The sequence below is a fragment of the Centropristis striata genome, chromosome 21 (assembly GCF_030273125.1).
Source record: "Centropristis striata isolate RG_2023a ecotype Rhode Island chromosome 21, C.striata_1.0, whole genome shotgun sequence".
NCBI classification, from domain to species: Eukaryota; Metazoa; Chordata; class Actinopteri; order Perciformes; family Serranidae; genus Centropristis; species Centropristis striata.
The window spans coordinates 26074797-26093745 of record NC_081537.1 but is presented as its reverse complement, the minus strand read 5'-3'; the positions used below and the strand labels follow the sequence as shown (position 1 = coordinate 26093745).

Below are 18949 nucleotides of genomic sequence, written 5' to 3'. Positions count from 1 at the left end.
TGTCAAAATGACTCATATGAGCGTTTCACAGCTCACGGTACAGCAGAGCATTCTAAAAACAGCACATACGTCATTATACATACACGTACGGTTTGCAGTTGTAAAAAAGACTGCAGTTTCTGTTAATTTATGCTACAAAACCAGTCATACGAGACCAGTCTCGTAAATTTAGTCATGTTGGGCCTCATCAATCAAGAGACAGAAAGAAAGAAAGAAAGAAAGAAAGAAAGAAAGAAAGAGAGAAAGAAAGACTCAGCTGTTCTTCAGCTGTCATTGAACAGCTGTTCCTTCCTGAAAACATCTGTTATTAGTATTAAAGCTTGATGAACTCAGTCATACTCGAATAAATGATAAGTGACAACTTTATTCTGAAACATTTCAAATCACGACTTCAATGTAACATCTGAAAGGGTTAAAGCTTTACGACCATACTTGGGCAAGAAACAGTGGGAACATCTGCAGTAAAACCTGATCATCTATCTTCTCTGGTGCACAAATAAACACAAATGATCCTGCAAGAAAGCAAATATACGTATTTCCTTAAATGTTGAACTACATGTTTAAAATAAAGTTCTGTGGGTTTCAACAACCAGACAGCACAGGTAACTACAGGTGAGTTAAACTAAACATTGTCATGCATAAAGTTACTTTAATGGAGATGTGACAGTCGGTGATCCTGTACAGATAAAAACATGTTTCCCAGGTTTTCACATCTCCGTCTCGATGGACGAGCCTGGCCTTCGGTCCGCTGCCTCTCCGTTCCGATCCGCCTCCAAGACTGAGGCCTCCGGAGGAGCAGGAGCCCCCGGGGCGCCGCCGCTGCTCGTCATGGGCAGGCTCCACGAGGTCGTTTGGGTCATGTGACTGAACAAAAAGAGCTTAAAGGTTACTGATCACCAAACAGACGGCTCCTTGGCCCTTAAAACAACTCCAGTGAAAACAACTATAAAAATATAACATGAAATTATTTTTATTGAGGAATGATATCTGTGATGAAGACCAATAAACAATTTCTAATCAGTATTCTGGCTCAACAGATTTGCATTTATAGTGTTTTTCGACAGCTTAGAACCTGTATGGATCATATATTGACTGTAAATTATTATTTCCAAAGGAGCTGATTAGGAAAAGGACATTTCAAGCAGAAACTCAGAATAACAACAAATTTAGACTCAAAATCCTCAAAGTTGTTAAAGATATAATTATATTTAAATATTGAATTATATTTGACATCTGACATCTTTTGTATTACGATTTAAAGCAGTGCAGTATCCTGAGCACACAAATAACTTATGGAAATGGATTCCACATATTTTCATAAAAAATATGCAGAAAGGTTTTCCTTCAGAAAGTCCTGTTTATATTTAACAACAAACGTATTAGTATTGTACAACTGTGTCCACAACAACTATAAATGCCAACGGTACAGTTACAAACAGGATATTGTTTGATAAGTATTTTTTAATGAACTACACGCTAACTAAGTCCTCGGTTATTTAGATGTAATTGTTTTTTTCAGTGGCTGTTTTGTTGATGAGTGAGTTGGTTATATTTCATTTGATTAATTGCCAATTTGTACTGGAATCTGCACCACTAATAAACATTATAAAATAGTTTTCCAGGGAGGGATGAGTAGCTGGTTTTTGAGGGTTTTGGCTTTGTTGGAAAACATCTGATTGCTCTTACTTGATGTAGTATTTGACTCCGTCTGCAGTGTAGGCCTCCTCCCAGCCGTAAGGAAGACCTGCAGCAGGGAAAACAACATTTAATTTAACTATTCACTGGATGTCATGTTTAATATGTTTACTTTTTCCATCATGTTCAGACAGAATCAGGCCAGCAGATCACCAACACACGCCTCACAAAGATCAAGTTTCCATCCCGCCTCTTTTCCTGGAGAAGCTCCAGCGTGAGAGCCATCTTACTGTACTTTTCCACTGGATCTCTCGCTGATCTCTCCACTTACAGTAAGAGTCGGAGGATGAAAAGTCTCTTAACCCCGTTTCAAGAGAACAAAAGAGGGCAAAGTTTCAAATGCTGCCCCGCGGAAATCAGCTTGTAAACTGAAACCAAACATTTCACATGTTCTGAGAAAAGAGGGATTGTGGCTGTATCAGTGACTTGACATATTACATGGCAAGTGATATCTTATGACATGTATCAGGGATTCAACAATATTCAGAGACACTGAGCACAGAGCTGAGGATGAAGTCTACAGTCTGTTTTCAACACTCATTCAGACACATTTTGAGCATGATTTGAGGCTGAAACCAGATGAAAACGACTGTTCTGCCAAAAAATGGCCCTGGTCGCATTTATAGTTCCTCTAAGCCTCTTAAGAAATGGCCACACCAACTGACATTTTCTGCTTTTTATTTTTTCAATTTTTTTTTAATTTTTATTTTTACAAAATGTAGTCCCCCTGCTGTGGTTGTAAATACTAGGTTTAATAAACGTGTTTAAAAGAGAAGCTGTTGCTGTTAGTTGCTGGCTAGTTAGCAAGCTAGCTCATGCTTCATACTACACTTGTCACACAAAATGAGCCCAAGCAGTGGGCTTTCTTATGCTATGAAAAGAGTGTGTGGATGAAGCATGAACGTGTTTAATTTTACTAAAGCTAGCTAACTATCCAGCCGCTAGCTTAGCTTGCTAGTTCCTGGTGCCTCCAGAGCTAATCCTCAGAGCAAAGTAAAGTGTCGTAGCCGTGTGGAGCGAGGAAGAGTCCATTAATGTCCTGTAAATTACCAGTGGCAGACCCAGAGCTGCCACCGGTCATTTTCTGTAACCAGTGTAGAATGAAATGAAAGCGCCAGCATAAGTATGCATGAGTGTAAGTTCCAGCCGGCAGCTGATAAAATTAAGTCAAGTTAACGGGCATGAGTCAATCACAGCACAGTCTAGTCTTCCATCATAGGAAAGTGGGCTTTCTTTTAGTTAAATTGGATTGGAAAAACAATTGACGTCCCAGCTGGACGCCAAAAACTGCACCGAGGTAGAGTCTGATGGTGACATCGTTTTCACATCCAGTTCGACATCTCCTACAAACCATGAAATAATAAGAATATTATGGCTAGAACAAGGGAGATACATGTGCCTTTTTTAAAAAAGACAACAACATTTGATTGACATTTACTTGGTTGTAATCAGATGGCCACGCTTTGAGGTTAAACTATCTTTTATAACACCCAGGAACTTTTTCACCCAAACCTTAGAGAAGTGGTTTTGAAGCGAAATCATGAAATCAGACCTTTTCCATTACGTTTATGTATTAGGACGTGTTGATCTCCTACAACTCCTACATTTCCTTTGCGTGACTTTGCTTCTCCAGACTCATGTGATAATGCATCAGAATTGCATTATCCATTATTGTGCTTTCAACGTCTGTATGAGCTGCATCGTGTCTCCTGTACTGTCCACAGGAAGTCAAACCCTTCCTCTTGTGCTCCGCTCATCACAGTAATCCTCATGTATGTACAAAGAGACAACAATATAGTTCTCACCGCAGGAACAAAGACACCTGATCTGCTTTGTGTCCCCGTGAATGACAGAGTGTGAAGCCCTGTGATACATTTCACAGACCAAATTTCACCCCAGTCAGTCTGAGCGATGACTGAAGGACAGAGACACAAGAGGCCAGTGTCAGGTGGTGAAAACATGTCTGTCAAAGAGGAACAAACACTGAACTGTAGAGCAGAGATCAGGTCACTTACAGGATTCGCCGAGTTCCTGGAAAACCTGTGAATCTATACGATGTATGAACCTCAGACAGGCTCTTTGTAACACGTGTTCATAGAAAGAGTGATGATGGTTGGTGTCAATTTCCAATCAAATCAAATCAAATTATTGATTTATACCCAAGGGGAAATTCAGTTAGTCTGTTAGCTCCTCTGTAAATTATTGAAGAATTAGATTAATTAATTAGATTAATTTCTTTGTTGAACACTGAGGAGCTCCCCAGAGAACTACATATCTTACTTGAATTTTCCACTTTGGTGGTTTCATTTCTTATTTTTACATAATTATAATGTCCCATCTGGCAGATGTATGATTATATTTCTACAAAGTGACATTTATTTGTTCTTGTGGTGTATTGTCAGATCTGACGGCCTTTTGGTGACTAGGTTATGTTGTTGAGGTCTCTTAATCCTTTATCATCTACCCTGTTTTTGGAATTCTCCCCTGTTTGGTATGCCCAAAAGGAATAGCATAACAAACAGAAGCACTGCAAGGTCAAACGCAAAATCTATGAGGCTTCATTTGAAAGATAACGTCTTTTTGTTTATGAAAATATGTTTGTCAGGCATATAGCTAAAACAAAACCTAAACTACATTCACAACCAAGGATTTTTTTGTCTTAGAATATCATCACAAACCTTCTCCGTCATGTCAAGCACACCTGTAGAAAATTCCAGATCTCTACCTGATGGGAGAGAGGAAGGTTTTAGTTTTAATATCGAATCAGCAGCAAGTCCTCGGCCAGAGAAAGCGTCTCCAGGGAGACACTCATCGACTCCCACAGACACTCTGTGCTTATTTGATTGAAACTGAAGTGTTATTCGACTCTGCTGCAAGTTTAACATGCAAATAGACACACTGTCACACATCAGTGTGTCTGTCCTTGTGTCTGTAGGAACTCAAGGGACTTCTGCTCAAAAACATATGGATTTGAGTGAAATCCTAAACCAAGAAGTATTCCTGCTGATTGTTTAATTAGCTACCAAACTTTTTAAATTATTAGAAAGCTGCCTACAAATCACATGGGTGAATTTACCGATAATGGAGTTCGGCCACTGATAGCACCATGAACTGTTCATCTCTTGCTACAGCTATCTGCTCTGTCTGTGCGCATTCCTTAAATATTATATAATATTGTGCTAATGATATTACAGAGCAGACACAGCCATAAAGGTTTCACAGCTGAGTGGATTCCAACCTTTTTTCTTCTCATTGCAATGATCCATATGATAAGTATGAATCTGTCGTATTTTTTGTGGTTGTCAAAAACGCTGTGTTGCCATCTGACATGTGAGAATTATCTTCGCAGTCTTTTGCAAATTAGTATTTGCAACATGTCAATTAGCAGTTCCATATGATCTACATTTCATTTCTGTTTGGGACTAACTCCTCCGTGTTGTGGTCCATGAGGCAAATAAAAACAAGGAACACAGCAGGGACGAAATTCAAAGAAATTTAATTTTGCGTGCATATGATACGCCAATCCTTTCCCATGTTTTCATTTGGAGTTAGTGTCGCCCTGTAATAATTACAAATGGCACCGAAGCGGAGTATATAGAACAAAAGTCACAGTTAGGGGGGTTGGGTCCAACAATACCCGGACTTTTACCCAGGAAAACCATGTGATTCAAACATCAGTTAACTTCCGTGCATCACGTTTTTACTAGGACTGTCAATCAATCAAATTGAAATATTTAATCGAGATTAATCGCATGATTGTCTATATTTAACTCGCTGTTTTAAACAGCTTTATTCAAGACGATTGACCTCATGAATTACAACAGACACATTGTACAACAGGTACCTTAGTCAGTTAAATAAGATCATTCCCTGGATCCTTCACACTTAAAGTAAATACTCTTGCACAGTGTAACTGTGTCTAACCTCACATGGGGAAAATATAGGTTCACAAAAACATTCTCTTCTACTAAGTGGGATCAAAACAGGGCGATACAATAACGGGAAAGGGCTGAGGGTCATACACACAGACAAAGAAATAACTCAGTTAAAAGGAATTTGCGTTATTATCGCGTTAGCTTTGACAGCCCTAGTTTCTGCGTAACAATGTCATCGTCCTTGCAACTACTTCACTTCCAGTATTTACATGCATTTATTTCCTCATCTATAATGCCCAGCCAGTAAGTTTTTTGCCCTAAACTACAGAAGTGGTTTTGTAGCAATAATTCAACGAAACTGCAAACTTACGATGTACTGCAACCGGTAGGGGTGCTATTTTTTGAAAATAGTATCATATGCATACAAAATTGTGTTACTTGTGCGCAAATCGGTGAGACTGGGTTGGTGATTCCACTGTTTCGCCGATATGTCAAACCAGCATCAATGCTCTGCGCTCTTCCAGTGGGTTGGTTTTCCCATCCACCTCCCCTCCCCACCCAGCGGTGGACCTACACAGCTTTCAACATCACATCCTTCGTCATTTTTTATTTTTTGTTGTATTTTTATATTTTATTGCTTGAGGTATGCCTAGGTTGTTCTTATTTAATTGTGTTGTTATTGTCTCTGCGTGTAATGCTGCTGCTACACTGTAATTTCCCAGCTTGGGATAAATAAAGTCTGTCTATCTATCTATCTATCTATCTATCTATCTATCTATCTATCTATCTATCTATCTATCTATCTATCTATCTATCTATCTATCTATCTATCTATCTATCTATCTATCTATCTATCTATCTATCTATCTATCTATCTAAATAATATTAAAAAGACAACATAGAAATGTAACATTTTTAGCTGCCGACTGGACTGTGGACTCACTTGCATATTCTGGTATTCATATTGGGTTTTTTTTAAATTCTATTTAATTCTATTTAATAGATTCAATCAATAAAATGCTCTGATATGTCAGAGAACCTCACTGATGCAGAACCATCAGTGAAGTTACACTTCTTCCTTTACTCCTTTTGGGATGGAAAACATATCACAACTAAAACCACTGTGGGAGGATGTGTGAGTTTGAAAAATCATCAAACCTGTTTCTGTATCTGATAATGATTTCGACTCTCCTGTAGCATCTCACAGTTTTCTATTTATGTCATTTTGTATTTATTGTTTTAACAATGACAAAAAAAACAAAAAACACACTGCACCAATTTGTCCTGGCAAGTTTTTTATACTGCGGCCCTGATGTTACTAATATTACCCTCATATCCACTTGTAAATCCACTTCACACACTATTGCACTGTTGCATTGATACACACTCTGACTCTCTCTCACACACACACACACACACACACACACACACACACACACACACACACTAGCTCCCCATGTGTGTTAAAGATTTTCCTTATTGTCTGTAACTTAATTGGGACAAATATTTCAAATATCAAATAAATATCAATGTGTTTTTTCAGTTTTTATATTATTCAGGCTGATAGAAATCCGGTGGATATTTTGATGCAGATATGATTCAGACAGAAACTTTAAGTCCAGCATCACTGTCTGCTTTATACTCAGTTGTCATGGCAACAGGAACGCAAAGATACTGGCTGTAATGACGGAGCTGTTGGTCCTTGTATTTAAACTGATTCATATAAAGAAAATATTGATAATTATATTAGTGCATATTTACATTTGAAAACTGAACTTGGCAGCCTAGAGTGTACATGTGGCCTAAAAGTGCATAATTTGATTTCCTTGTATGAAAAGATAATTTATGTTTGTTGTTCGTAAAATTTAATCATTTTCACGATTGAAAAGTGTTCAGAAAAAGGAATGTTCTATATCTTTGCAATAAATTAATTTCATCATTCAGTGTTGCAGGTTTTTCTCAAATAACTTGTTTTTGATCATCATACATCCAAATTTTTTCTTTTCATTTCTTACTTTTTGAATAAAACTCCTATTTTTATCACTATTCTTCTAATGCACAAAGTCATTTTTGACCCATGTTGTGCATTAGAAGGTGTTTATATGTTGTCATCAATTCACCAATCACCAATTTAAAACCTGACAAAGAAGACACAAATATTAACTATCCTATTTTGTCAAATTGGTGTTTTTCCAGTGGAAATTATTATTTGGTGCCTCTAATAAGTCTCAAATGTTAAAATATGTGATTTTCCAATGTAATCTGCCGGTTCTAACAACTCTTTTAAACATAGACCTTAAAAATAAGACAAACACAGTTACACATACACTCAAATTGTTACTTTAGTGTATCACTTTTTGTATCAATATGCTTCTAATGCACAAGGTCATCTTTGACCCATGTGTGTAAACTTGAACTATTTTTCTTCATAAAGTATGAATGGAAAAATGGATTTGGATGAAAGTTTTTTAAACACACAGACAGCATGAAATAACATGGAAACTGAATGCGGGTCATTTTTGACCCATGTTGTGCATTTGGAAGGTGTTTATATGTTGTGCATTAAAGGGTTAAGAACTGTTTAACCCTAAACTGTCACATTTATTTATTATAATCTTTATAAACTTTATTAATCACATTTGATCTCATCCGGTGTTTTAACAGCAACCTCACCAACATCCTGCTGTTTACAGTAAAACTATTATAGAAACTAAACTTCATATGGATCCTGATATTGAATGTATTCAGGTTTATAAAAACAAAATTCGTAGGTCACACTGATATCAGTTCATAAAGGCGGAGTTTCAATTGATATATTTTCATGTTGAGAACAAACTGTCCAGTAGAAAGGCCTTAAAATCTGAGTTTAGAGAATCACAAGATAGTAAAACAAAGTTTTTTCCATCTTTGGTTAAGTCAGAGAAAACATATCTGAGGCTTTAAATCTGTAAAACTAATAAAATTGATCAAAATATCAAAATTTAGTTCTCACTGCACATATTTAATGAGCAGTTGATGATTATTGATTATTGTTTCATATCCCAGAGGCTGAAAATTCAATATTCTGCATTATTAATGTTCACAGTTCAGCAGGTTTGTGCAGTTTACAGCCCCTGAGCTTCATATGATGATGTTTTTATGAACCAGAAGGTTTAAAACTCTTCCGAGTCTCAGGTGGGACAGTTATCATATAAAAAGTGTCTTTGCAGTCAGTTTGCAGATTCGTTATCAGTTTTTCTCCATCATTGTTGCAGCTCAACATCAGTGCATACACCTGAGATCAGTCGGCAGATTCTCCACCTGAGGGCTTTAGAGGGAATAAAAATGCCTCTAAGGCCCCGTTTACACGAAGGGAAAACGCAGATATTTCCATGCAGTTTGGCCTCTCATTTACACGAAAACCCTGTTTTTATCACGGAAAACGATAATTTCTAAAAACTCAGGGCAAATTGGAGAATTTGGAAAACTCCACTTATGTGTTGTCGTGTCAACTGGGAGAAACGGGGTTTAAGGTCCTCACACTCATTCTTTGCGGCAGAAAATGCTTCACGTCATCTGAGCGCCCTATGTTTACAGTTTGTTCATGGATGCTGTTAAGGTGGTACTCATTTTAACGTTCAAACGATTTTGGTCTGTTTGAAATTGAAATTACAACTGCTATACCATATCAAGGAGCGGAGGCGAAGGAGTGCACGGAGGTCAGCATTTTTAAACGAACTGCAGTCTGGAGGACAAACTTTGAGAAAGAATTCGTCCTCCCTAGTTGTTTTGAAAGGAACAGGAAGTCACTCATGTTATTCGTTGTTGATTCTGAGGATTCTGATTGGCTTGCATGGCTTTATCCTTCTCCCTACACTGCCGTCCATAGGTTTGGCATACTTATAATGGTGCTCGACTGCTTATTTATGCGGGTTGACTTAAATGACAACTTTTTTGAAAACTATGTTGTGTGCACGATGTTATATTTGAAAATGGAGGGGGGTAAATATTAGTTTCTCTAAATACCCTGCTATGTATAAGCGTGGCCTTAATATCAGTTAATCTCCAGATTTCTTAAACATGAAATATCAACCTTATTTTCCTTCCTCAGTATTTATGATTATTTATCCATTTTAGAGCAGAAGTTTGTTGGTAATCTGAAAAAAGAATATGAACAAATGTATCATTTTAATTTAATACATTTTAAAATATCCGTTTCATTTGGTTTCTACAATATTTATCTGCTTTATTTGAAATTGTTTTGTCTTGCTTTTTATTTTTCTGTTTTCATCTACTTGAAGCACGTTTTAGTATGTAATGTATGAATGTGATGTGACATTTAAATGAATATTTAATAAATGAATACATAAATATTCCTATAAAATAACAGACTGATATGGCTATGAAATAAATGAGTCAATAAATATATAAATAAATTAAAATATTAATACATAACCTGGACTGGAAAGAAAACGAAAGAAAAGAGTGAAATAAATGTGGAATTAGGAAATAAAAGTCACCTGAATTAATTAAATAAATATATAATTACTGGACACTAATGTTTTTATTCTTTTATTGTCTAATTTATTTGTTACAGATTTGTTTCATAGGCATAATTTATTCATAGATCTTTTTATTTTATATGGATTTAATAATGCATGTTGGTAATGCAATTAAGTGGTATGACTTTTTTTTTATTCTTCAGGGACATCTGAAATTTAAAAAAGTTTTCAGTGAACCATCATATTTGTTTTCCAGCTTTTATTTTACTTTTATCTCTTTGGTTGAAGCTCTGCAGACATACTCTCAATTACTGATCGAAATACCAAATAATACTGAATAGAAATGATTTTTTCTTTCCATCTCGCACAGCAAATGTCTCACAATCTGCAGGTTTTATCCACTTATTCCCAAATGTTATGAGCAGTGACTCATTCATAATGAATTATAAATAGAAGCTTTTTATTGTGTAACAGCAAATCAGGTGGGAGAAAAAATCTAAGGCAAGCATTCATCACCAACATAAATTATATAATTCTGGTAATAATTTGGGAAGTGATGATAGTAAGTTCGAACCGCTGCCTGCAAACAACTAGTGAATGAATGTCTGAAAACTGACTGCTTGTCATGTAATGTGTGTGTGTGTGTGTGTGTGTGTGTGTGTGTGTGTGTGTGTGTGGGTGTTCTGCTGATCATATTAACCGGCTGTGAATAAGGAAGACAAAGGTTTCTGCAGCTTTGCGATTTAAAAAGCAGAGCACGTCTCCAGGCAACAAGGGCTGCGATGAAGCTGAGCTTCAGGTGACTGCATTGACCACACATACACACAGAGAAGCTGTGAGACCTGGATCAGACTGACCTACTTTCTGTCCGTCCCTCTTCATTACCTCTAACAGGACAGTGAATTAGGGAGGACGTATCCGCTGGCGTCGTGTGATCCAGAATCACGTCTGTTAATTATGTAACAACACCCACGTCCTCCCACTGATGGAGGGAAAATTAGGTGACTGTGTCAAAAACCCACATCCTGCCTGCTGAAAACGTCAATCTGTATTCAAAGGACATAATCGGAGAGCTGGATTTGATTTGATTTGCTTGATTTAACTGGAGCAAATCAAAGGAAATGTATAAAATATGAAATATATCATGCAGTCGGTGCATTGTTTGTTTCAGACCAATGCAGTTTTGACATCTACGATGTGTGTGTAGAAAATGTACTTTCTGCCCTGTGAGGTCAGGTGCATTGTTTTTAAGAGATCAGAACCATGAACCAACGAAAAATACGGTCTAAAGCCAATGATGCAGTATAGAACTAATTGTTTCAAACTTGATTTTATGCACAATCTCTCCTCACCTGCAAAATGTATCATTATTTATTGATGTTAAAGCATAACTTTGGTGATATTCTGTATTTTTATTCCAGGGATTTGTTGTTGACAATAAAGCAAGAAATAAGAATAAATAAGAGATACCCAAAATATATCCTTTTGATTTGATCAATTTCAAAATATCAGTTTCTATTTTAAAAAAATCAAAAAAACAATATGTATCTGCTTTGTTTTATACAATTTTTGTCATTTTTTTCTGTCTTCAACTATTTGAAACACATTTTAGTGCAAACTTTTGTATAAATGTGCTCCACATGTAAAGTTCTATTAACATTATCATTGACTACATTTAACACACTCAGTACATCAGCTCTGTGTCTTTGCTTAGAATCCCTCTTCGTCTCCATCCAACCTTAATTACCCAGACCTATGGGTTTTTTGGGTGATGCTTCAGTCAAACTGATCCATGACGGGGCCGAAGTGCTGCTGCAGCCACACCTTAACCTAATTTTTTTTTAGGAAACTGTCTAATCTCCTTGGCCCATCTTCATGGGACATTTTGCCAGCTGACTTTTGCCAGTAAATAAGTGACTGCTCATTGTTCCAACATCCCATTGGTCCGATGCCTAGATATTTGGGTCAGATGGCTCACTTGTCTATTTAAAATACACACTAGAGCCCAGTGAATGCTGACCTGCTTCTTTTAAAATGATTATGTTTTATTGTCTGACACAATGTGTTTAAAATCCTGCTGTCATCTTCCCTCTAAAGTACTGGTTTGAAACTCCACGCTAGTTTTTGTTTGATGATTATGATCGGCCAAATAAAATGGATATAAGGTCTAAAAATATAGAATTAAATGATCTCCTCATTTTACCTTTTTATAGGTGATATTTGTAATTAAACATTTAAAATTCTTCATCTACCATGATTTTGTTCTGAAAGCTAAAAAAAACAACAACATAATTTTAAAAAATCTGATTTTATGGTTTTTTTGTCTGTTTTTTTGTGTTCAAAATGTTGATCCAGTATGTCAAAGTGAAAAAATAATTAACAGGTCATATAGGCGAGGTTGTGCTGAAAAAATAATACCAACGTCCATGGTAAACAAGAAAAGGTTTCAAAAACAAACTAAATAGACCAAAACTAAAAATGGGTTAAGTGATGGTTAAGTTTAGGCACAAAAACTTGGAGAAAGATAACTCCTTTGGACTATGGGGACGTCACACCAATTGGATGTTGGAACAACATGGCACCAGTGAACGAGCAGAGAACTCCTTGCAATGTGAAGGAAAGCCAAACAATATTTAAATATTGAATATTTCAGTTAAAAACAATTGACAGCATTATGTCCTTTTAGGCACCTGAATGTTCTGTGTAACTGCTAGAATGCTCCAAATTCCCTTAAATTAACCATACAATTTTGCCATAAAATGTCAGGGCATCACTCTTCTGACTGAAACTAGTGCTTTTGTTTGTCTTTAATTCTCAAAAACAACCCTTTTGGCAGGACCTGAAGCTGTGGCCTAACCAAAATGAAACTTTTTATTTCATTAAATCAGTGAAGATTTAAATGAAGACTCTTTCAGCAGCTGTAATCTGTGAAATAATCCAGAAATTAAAACTATATTCCACACAGTTTGACCTTTAAGTAGCTGATTCTCTCTACAAAGAAGCACTCATGATGTGTGAACAGTTTGTTTCAGAATATTTACTCAGAAAAAAAGATGAAGGACAAACAGCAAATAACTCCAAACATGATCAAAGTGTCTAAAGTGTCCAATCAGGCTTGAGCTGTCCTTTAATCAGTGCTGGTGTCAGACCAAGACGGCTGCATTCCAACATGAATGTCGTGCCTTCATCCTTCCTGACCTCGTGTTTGTAGGTCGGTAAGGGTTTTTCAGGATTCCTCCTCCTCATGTATTGATTGATGATGTTTCTAGTCTAATCTACTGCACGAACACGAGCATCCAGCCACTTAAACACAAAGCTAAACACTGACTTGATAACAGAGAGAACTTAGACGGACTGAATGCTACAGTAAGTTATTTTCTAGCTGTGTTGAGTTGCAGTGGAAACGGAACATTAGCTACAGTAAATGGCAACCATAGTGTATTATATTGCTTGTTAAATGAAGGTTGTAACAGACGGAGGTGAAACTTAAAGGACTACACCAACGCTTTTGGAAGTTTTGTCAATCGTTCACTTTACCCACAATCTGAAGAGTGTTTTGGCACAATCTCTGTGATTCTGATGAATGCTAACACTTTGAGCCTTCAGTAGCTTGGCTGATAGTCTTGATGCAATAGAAGAAATTGAAAACATGACATTTAAAACTGCTGGACAAACTTACTGTTTAGATAACACAAGCAGCCAAAAATGTTTGGCCAACTGCAGCTGCCAAAAAAGCCAAATTTATTTGCAAGTTTTACAGGCCGGGGGATGTAGTCTGTGTTCCAGCGAAATTTTCCATCTCAAGCATTCCAGGTGCACGACGCCAAACATAACCAAAATGAAAAGATGGTCGTTCATCATCGTCCTGTCCCCCTCTCTCATATGATGTACCACAAGGTTGGTGCTCGGCTGTATTTTATCTTCTTTGTATATGTTACTCTTAAGCCACATTATAAAAATGCAGTTTTGAATCACTGTTTACGCTGACGACACCCAGTTGTATCTTGCTTTCTTTTATTTTACCCCTTTTTGACTAAGGCAGTTCAAGGGCTGGTTTGGAGCCGGTGCCTAATCTCAAACCAGTTCCTTGTTTGACTGCTAAGGAACCGGCTATCAGCCAGGTAAAAATGGTTCCAGAGCGGCACAAACTCTTTGCTGGTCTTGAACCAAGAATCGTTTACATCAGAGGCTGGGGGCGGAATTATCGAGACAAACAGGACCAATTTGGATGCCAATGTAGAGCAAAGCCAGGAGCAACATTTGTAGCAACATTTGCCATTGTTGATGTTATGCTTGAAGTTGGCACTAGAGTTTCTGGGAACCAATACAACGTGGCTCTCTAGCCTGTGTAGCCAAACATGTTCTGAGAAAGTTTGCAAGTTGAACCAACTGCGAAACAGCACCAGCACAGCAAAAGAACTAGGGTTGGTTCGAAAAGGGGTAAATGAGACCTGGTGGCCCTAATGCACTGAAATGCCTGAATGATATCTCGCATTAGATGGCTAATAACTTCTTAAAACGAAACTAAAGAGAACTAAAAGAATAAGGCTGATATTTAAATTTTGAAAAAAATGTGGCCTGCGACTTGATGCAGATGTACTGGTTATGTAAAACCCTACAGAACAAATATTTTAGGGGCTGCCTCTTGGCGCCCGCTGATAGCTCCACTGCCAACAAAATCTAAAAAATGTCAAATTACTTAGATTTTAATGTCTTCTACTCGAGATAGTTATTGGAGGCGTACTTTTTACGTGTTGTTGTTTTTAAACTCTGTTATGTAATTATGCTAAAACGATTTTATGTTTTTCTTTCAAGTGTACACTAGAGGGTGACATTTTTCTGGGAATCTTGTTTAATGAAAATTGATATGTGTATCTTTGAATCCGCTCCAAACCATCAAGTTTCATGAAAATTTGGCAAGTACTTTTTCTGTAATTCTGCTAAGAAACAGACAAACTGGAAAACGACATTGGTGGTATTAACGTGAACAATAGGCAAAAGTTTAAAACGTTTGTGTAGTCCATCAACTTTACAATGGTTTTCTTTCAGTGTAGTAACCTGTAGAAACTTCCTTCAAGTCCCTCAAAAGAGTTTAAACTTAAAACTCAATGACTGCACCTGATGCATTTCTTTTCCAGAATATTTAGGTTAAAACACTGGAATAAAACCGCTTGTCTATTGGGTTATTGACTATTCAGAGTGGTAATTGTGCAAACAGTGTTTCATGCAGAGTTAAGACATGAGTCCGTTGCTAGCAGGTACTGAGGAGATGAGGAGCTGAGTCAGGGAGGAGAGAGTTTGGGTTCACGGTTGGCGGTTGATGTCCTGCAGACGTCTCAGAGCCTCGCTGACAGTCGAGTCCTCTAGAAGGTCAGCACTGCAACGGGGAGGACAGTTAACTCACAGCAGCAGGTCTGCGGGATCACTTTGGTTTCAGCTTCATCCAGCAGGACTGGCATGCAGGGCGGCACAGAAACAGACAGGAGGAAGAGGAGGAGGAGGAGGACATGCAGGCCTGCGTGCGTGGAGGCGAGCGCATCACTTACAGTCGACCTCCAGGATCGCTCTGACAGTCCTCGTGAGCTCCTTCGCCTCCTGGGCGAGCGTGGCCGCCGTCCACGGACTCTTCTTGTAGCGGGGAGGGAGGCCTTGTGACGACGCTCCGACTTTAACATCCCCAGAGCTGCAAAATAAGAGAAAGATGAATCAGCAGTGAAAGGCTAATACTGTGACTACAAGCATTCATTCATGGATGTGGCCTCGAGGCTTTCACAGTTAGTTTAAAGGTTTTCCCCAAATAATTAGCCAACTTCAGGCCAACCATTGTTTCTCTGGTCTGTCCTTGGTGTGGAGTTTGCTTTTCATATTCTGAGACGAGGTAGTATCTACTCTACATGCTTTATTTTAGATGTCAAAACCTTTGTGCAAGAGTACTTTTGTTATTGTATCTAGATTTTGTCCATAGAAAAACAGGGAAGCCAAGGGCGGACAGGTCAAACAAACCAGGACATGTCAAAAGTTGCAAACATCACTTGAAAAAGTGATTTTTTTCCAGCCCTTCAGCTATTATCTCTGCCATCTCGAAACTTCTCTTATACATCTTTTCCTCCAACATGGAAAAGGCTCTGCTCCAGTTTGCACACTAAATTTAACTGTTCAGACCATTTCAACAAAAAATAAATTGGTTCTGAACCAAAAAAGTTGGTTGCCAGCTCTGAACTTCAGTGCAAACCTTGAATGCATCAGTGGGCGTGTCAAATCCTAAAAGTTCGAAAGACAGGATGGAGTCTTGCATGTGATTGTCTTTGGTTCATGCTTGTTTATTCTCTAGTAATAGAATAAAACTTAAAGGTTACCTATAGGCGTTTTTGGACCAAGTAGCTCTGGGAACATCTGGAGAGTAACTACCCAATGGTTTCCTCTAAGAACTGCAAACCTTCAGGGGCTCTTTTTCTGTTTGTATCAACGTGTGATGTGTGGTTCCACTTTGGCTGGCAGAGTACCATCTCTGAAACAGGAGCTAAAAGTTGCTCAAAATTGGGCACTAAGAACTCTGATCGTTCCTATTTCTTGCAGTTGGACATAATAAAAAGTTGGGTTCTTAAAAGTATGAAAAAGCTCATTCGGTCCAAAAATGCTTAATGTGATCCATTGTGTATTGTGCAAGGACCCGGTTGATGTCGATGGACCCTGCTGAAATCAATGTACAGGAGGAGGAGGAGCCTTCTTTTCTCAACCCTTTCCCCCCGTCTAAAAACTTCTACCTATTCAAACCAACAAGAAACAGGCTCCACTAGAGTTTGCATACCTATTTTTAAACAGTTTGGAGCATTTTGACCAAAAAATAAATTGGTCTGGAATCCAAAAATTTGGTTCCCAGCAGGTTTCCCTTGACCTGAAGTGCAAACCTTGACAACATCAGTGGCCGTTTTTCTTTCTTAAAGTTGAAAAGACAGGATGGAGTCAGTTATTGCGTCATTGTCTTTTAATCATGTTATCCATTGTGCATTGACCCGGAGGGCGTTGGCAGCTTTTCCCCCCCTCCACGCAGTGTAACTTCCTGCCATGTAAAGGTCGTCTTGGACCATGAGAAATAAAGACAAGCTATGCTCCTGGTGAAAGGAGGAGATGTTTCAGCCGGCGAGGTGCTCTCCGCCTGCTGCCAGAGCTCTGAGTGCAAGCTGGTTTCAGACCCAGTGGGAGGTATTAAGAATATTTTTTTCTGCTGATGGTCTCATTTGCTTATGTAGGTCATATAAAGGCATCAGCTGAAACTATTTCATAACCAATTTCAATTACTTACTACTCCCTGTAGTAACTTTAAACCAAGTAAACCACCATTACCAAAACTAAATATTTCACATTTTAACCATGGTTTGTTGTGTGCTGAGCTGCCAAGCACCCAGAAACAGCCAGTTTTAAAATAATTGCCAGCACCTGTTCATGAGTGGCTCCTCTGCTGTTGGGTTAGTGGTTTGAAGGAGTGACTGAAAGCTTTAAATAATGCTCATGAAGTGGCTGGTTGGTGTCGTTTTTTTACTGCCTGATGAATAAACTCACACCTCCAGTTGTCTGACTGATCGGGCGAGCTAAAGCCGCACTCAGTGACCACGTCGCCATGGTTGCAGCTGTTCACACTCCCATCAGTAAACAGTGAAACAGGATGAACAACAGGAATCTCTGCTTAAATGTTTGCTCCTGGAAAGTCTTCTAACAGCTCCTCAACTTTAATTCCCTGCTCTTTCTCTCCTCAGGGATGTTTTCTTTATTACAGCGCTGAAGTCAGAATGACTAATGGCTCTAATGAGAGTGCTATTTAAAGTCATTAACTGGGAGTGAATGGGCATTTATTACGAACAAAGAGAGGCAACACCTCATGCCTGCTGCTCTAGGTGAACCGGACCACCGGACAACCTACATTTCCTGTGACGGGTGACCTAGAAACGGACGGACAGGTGAATGAAGGAGGAAAACACAAGCAGGGGGTCGACTGGTTATGAAAGATGTGTGAAGGTGTCCCACTGACCTGGACTGAAATAAAGGAGAAGCCAAGCAGCAGGTGTCATAGCCAGGCCACTTTTTATAACACGATTGATTGACCCGATTTACAAAATCCGACTTACACAACCAAGCAGAAGGTGCTGATAACGCCATGTTATGGTTCACAAAGGATCAGAAACAGGAAAACACAACAGAGACAAGATCACAGAGTGAGACTCAGATTACATACACTACAGGTAAAAAGAATATATAACTATAGAATAAGAAGCGATCAGTAAAATGGAAAATGTACTTGTTTCCCTCAAGTTTTAAAGAAAGATTATAAGAGAAAACAAAGAAATAAAGGAAGGATAAATGGATGGGAAAAAGGCTTAAAATGGAAGGACAGAAGGGAAGAAGGAAGCAAAGAGACTGAAAGTAGAGAAGAAAAGAATAGGGAAGGAACCAAAGAAAGAAAGGAACAACCAGAAGTAAATGAAATATTATTAGATAAAGCAATAAATAATTAAAGGAGGGATAAAGTAATTAAGGTGAAAAAAAAGGTTTAAAAATGTAGGAAGAAGGAATCAAAGAGACTGATATCAAAGAATAAAAGAATCGGGAGGAGCCAAAGAAAGAAAGAAGGAAAGATATATATATATAAAAAAAATTATATAAAGAATTGAAAGAGGGAGGGGATGAAATGTAGTAGAAATGGACGTTGGACAGAAGGAATGAAAGGATAAAAAGAAAAGAAATGGGACAAAATGAAATTGAGGGCACTGAGAGAGCATGCAATTTGAATGTTGTGAAATGATTGAATGGGCGTCTTTCAGTGATAATCATCCCATCAGTAAGGACGAGTAGTGGCCTGCTGCACTTGGTTGTTATTATCTCATTAAACGTGCAGCTATATTT

The 18949-nt window shown here is 38.0% G+C and overlaps 1 protein-coding gene across 1 annotated transcript in view; it reads right to left on the bottom strand.

The window, feature by feature from the left end:
* Positions 1 to 341: 341 nt before the first annotated feature.
* Positions 342 to 18949, bottom strand: part of stxbp4 (syntaxin binding protein 4) — a 65308-nt gene continuing 46700 nt past the window's right edge. Inside the window, exons 20-22 of the mRNA XM_059324197.1 lie at positions 15598 to 15734; positions 1687 to 1744; positions 342 to 864 (exon numbers count right to left, since the gene is read on the bottom strand). Coding sequence (XP_059180180.1) covers positions 708 to 864; positions 1687 to 1744; positions 15598 to 15734 — 352 coding nt within the window. The 3' untranslated portion in view covers positions 342 to 707. The remainder of the gene's footprint in view (positions 865 to 1686; positions 1745 to 15597; positions 15735 to 18949) is intronic.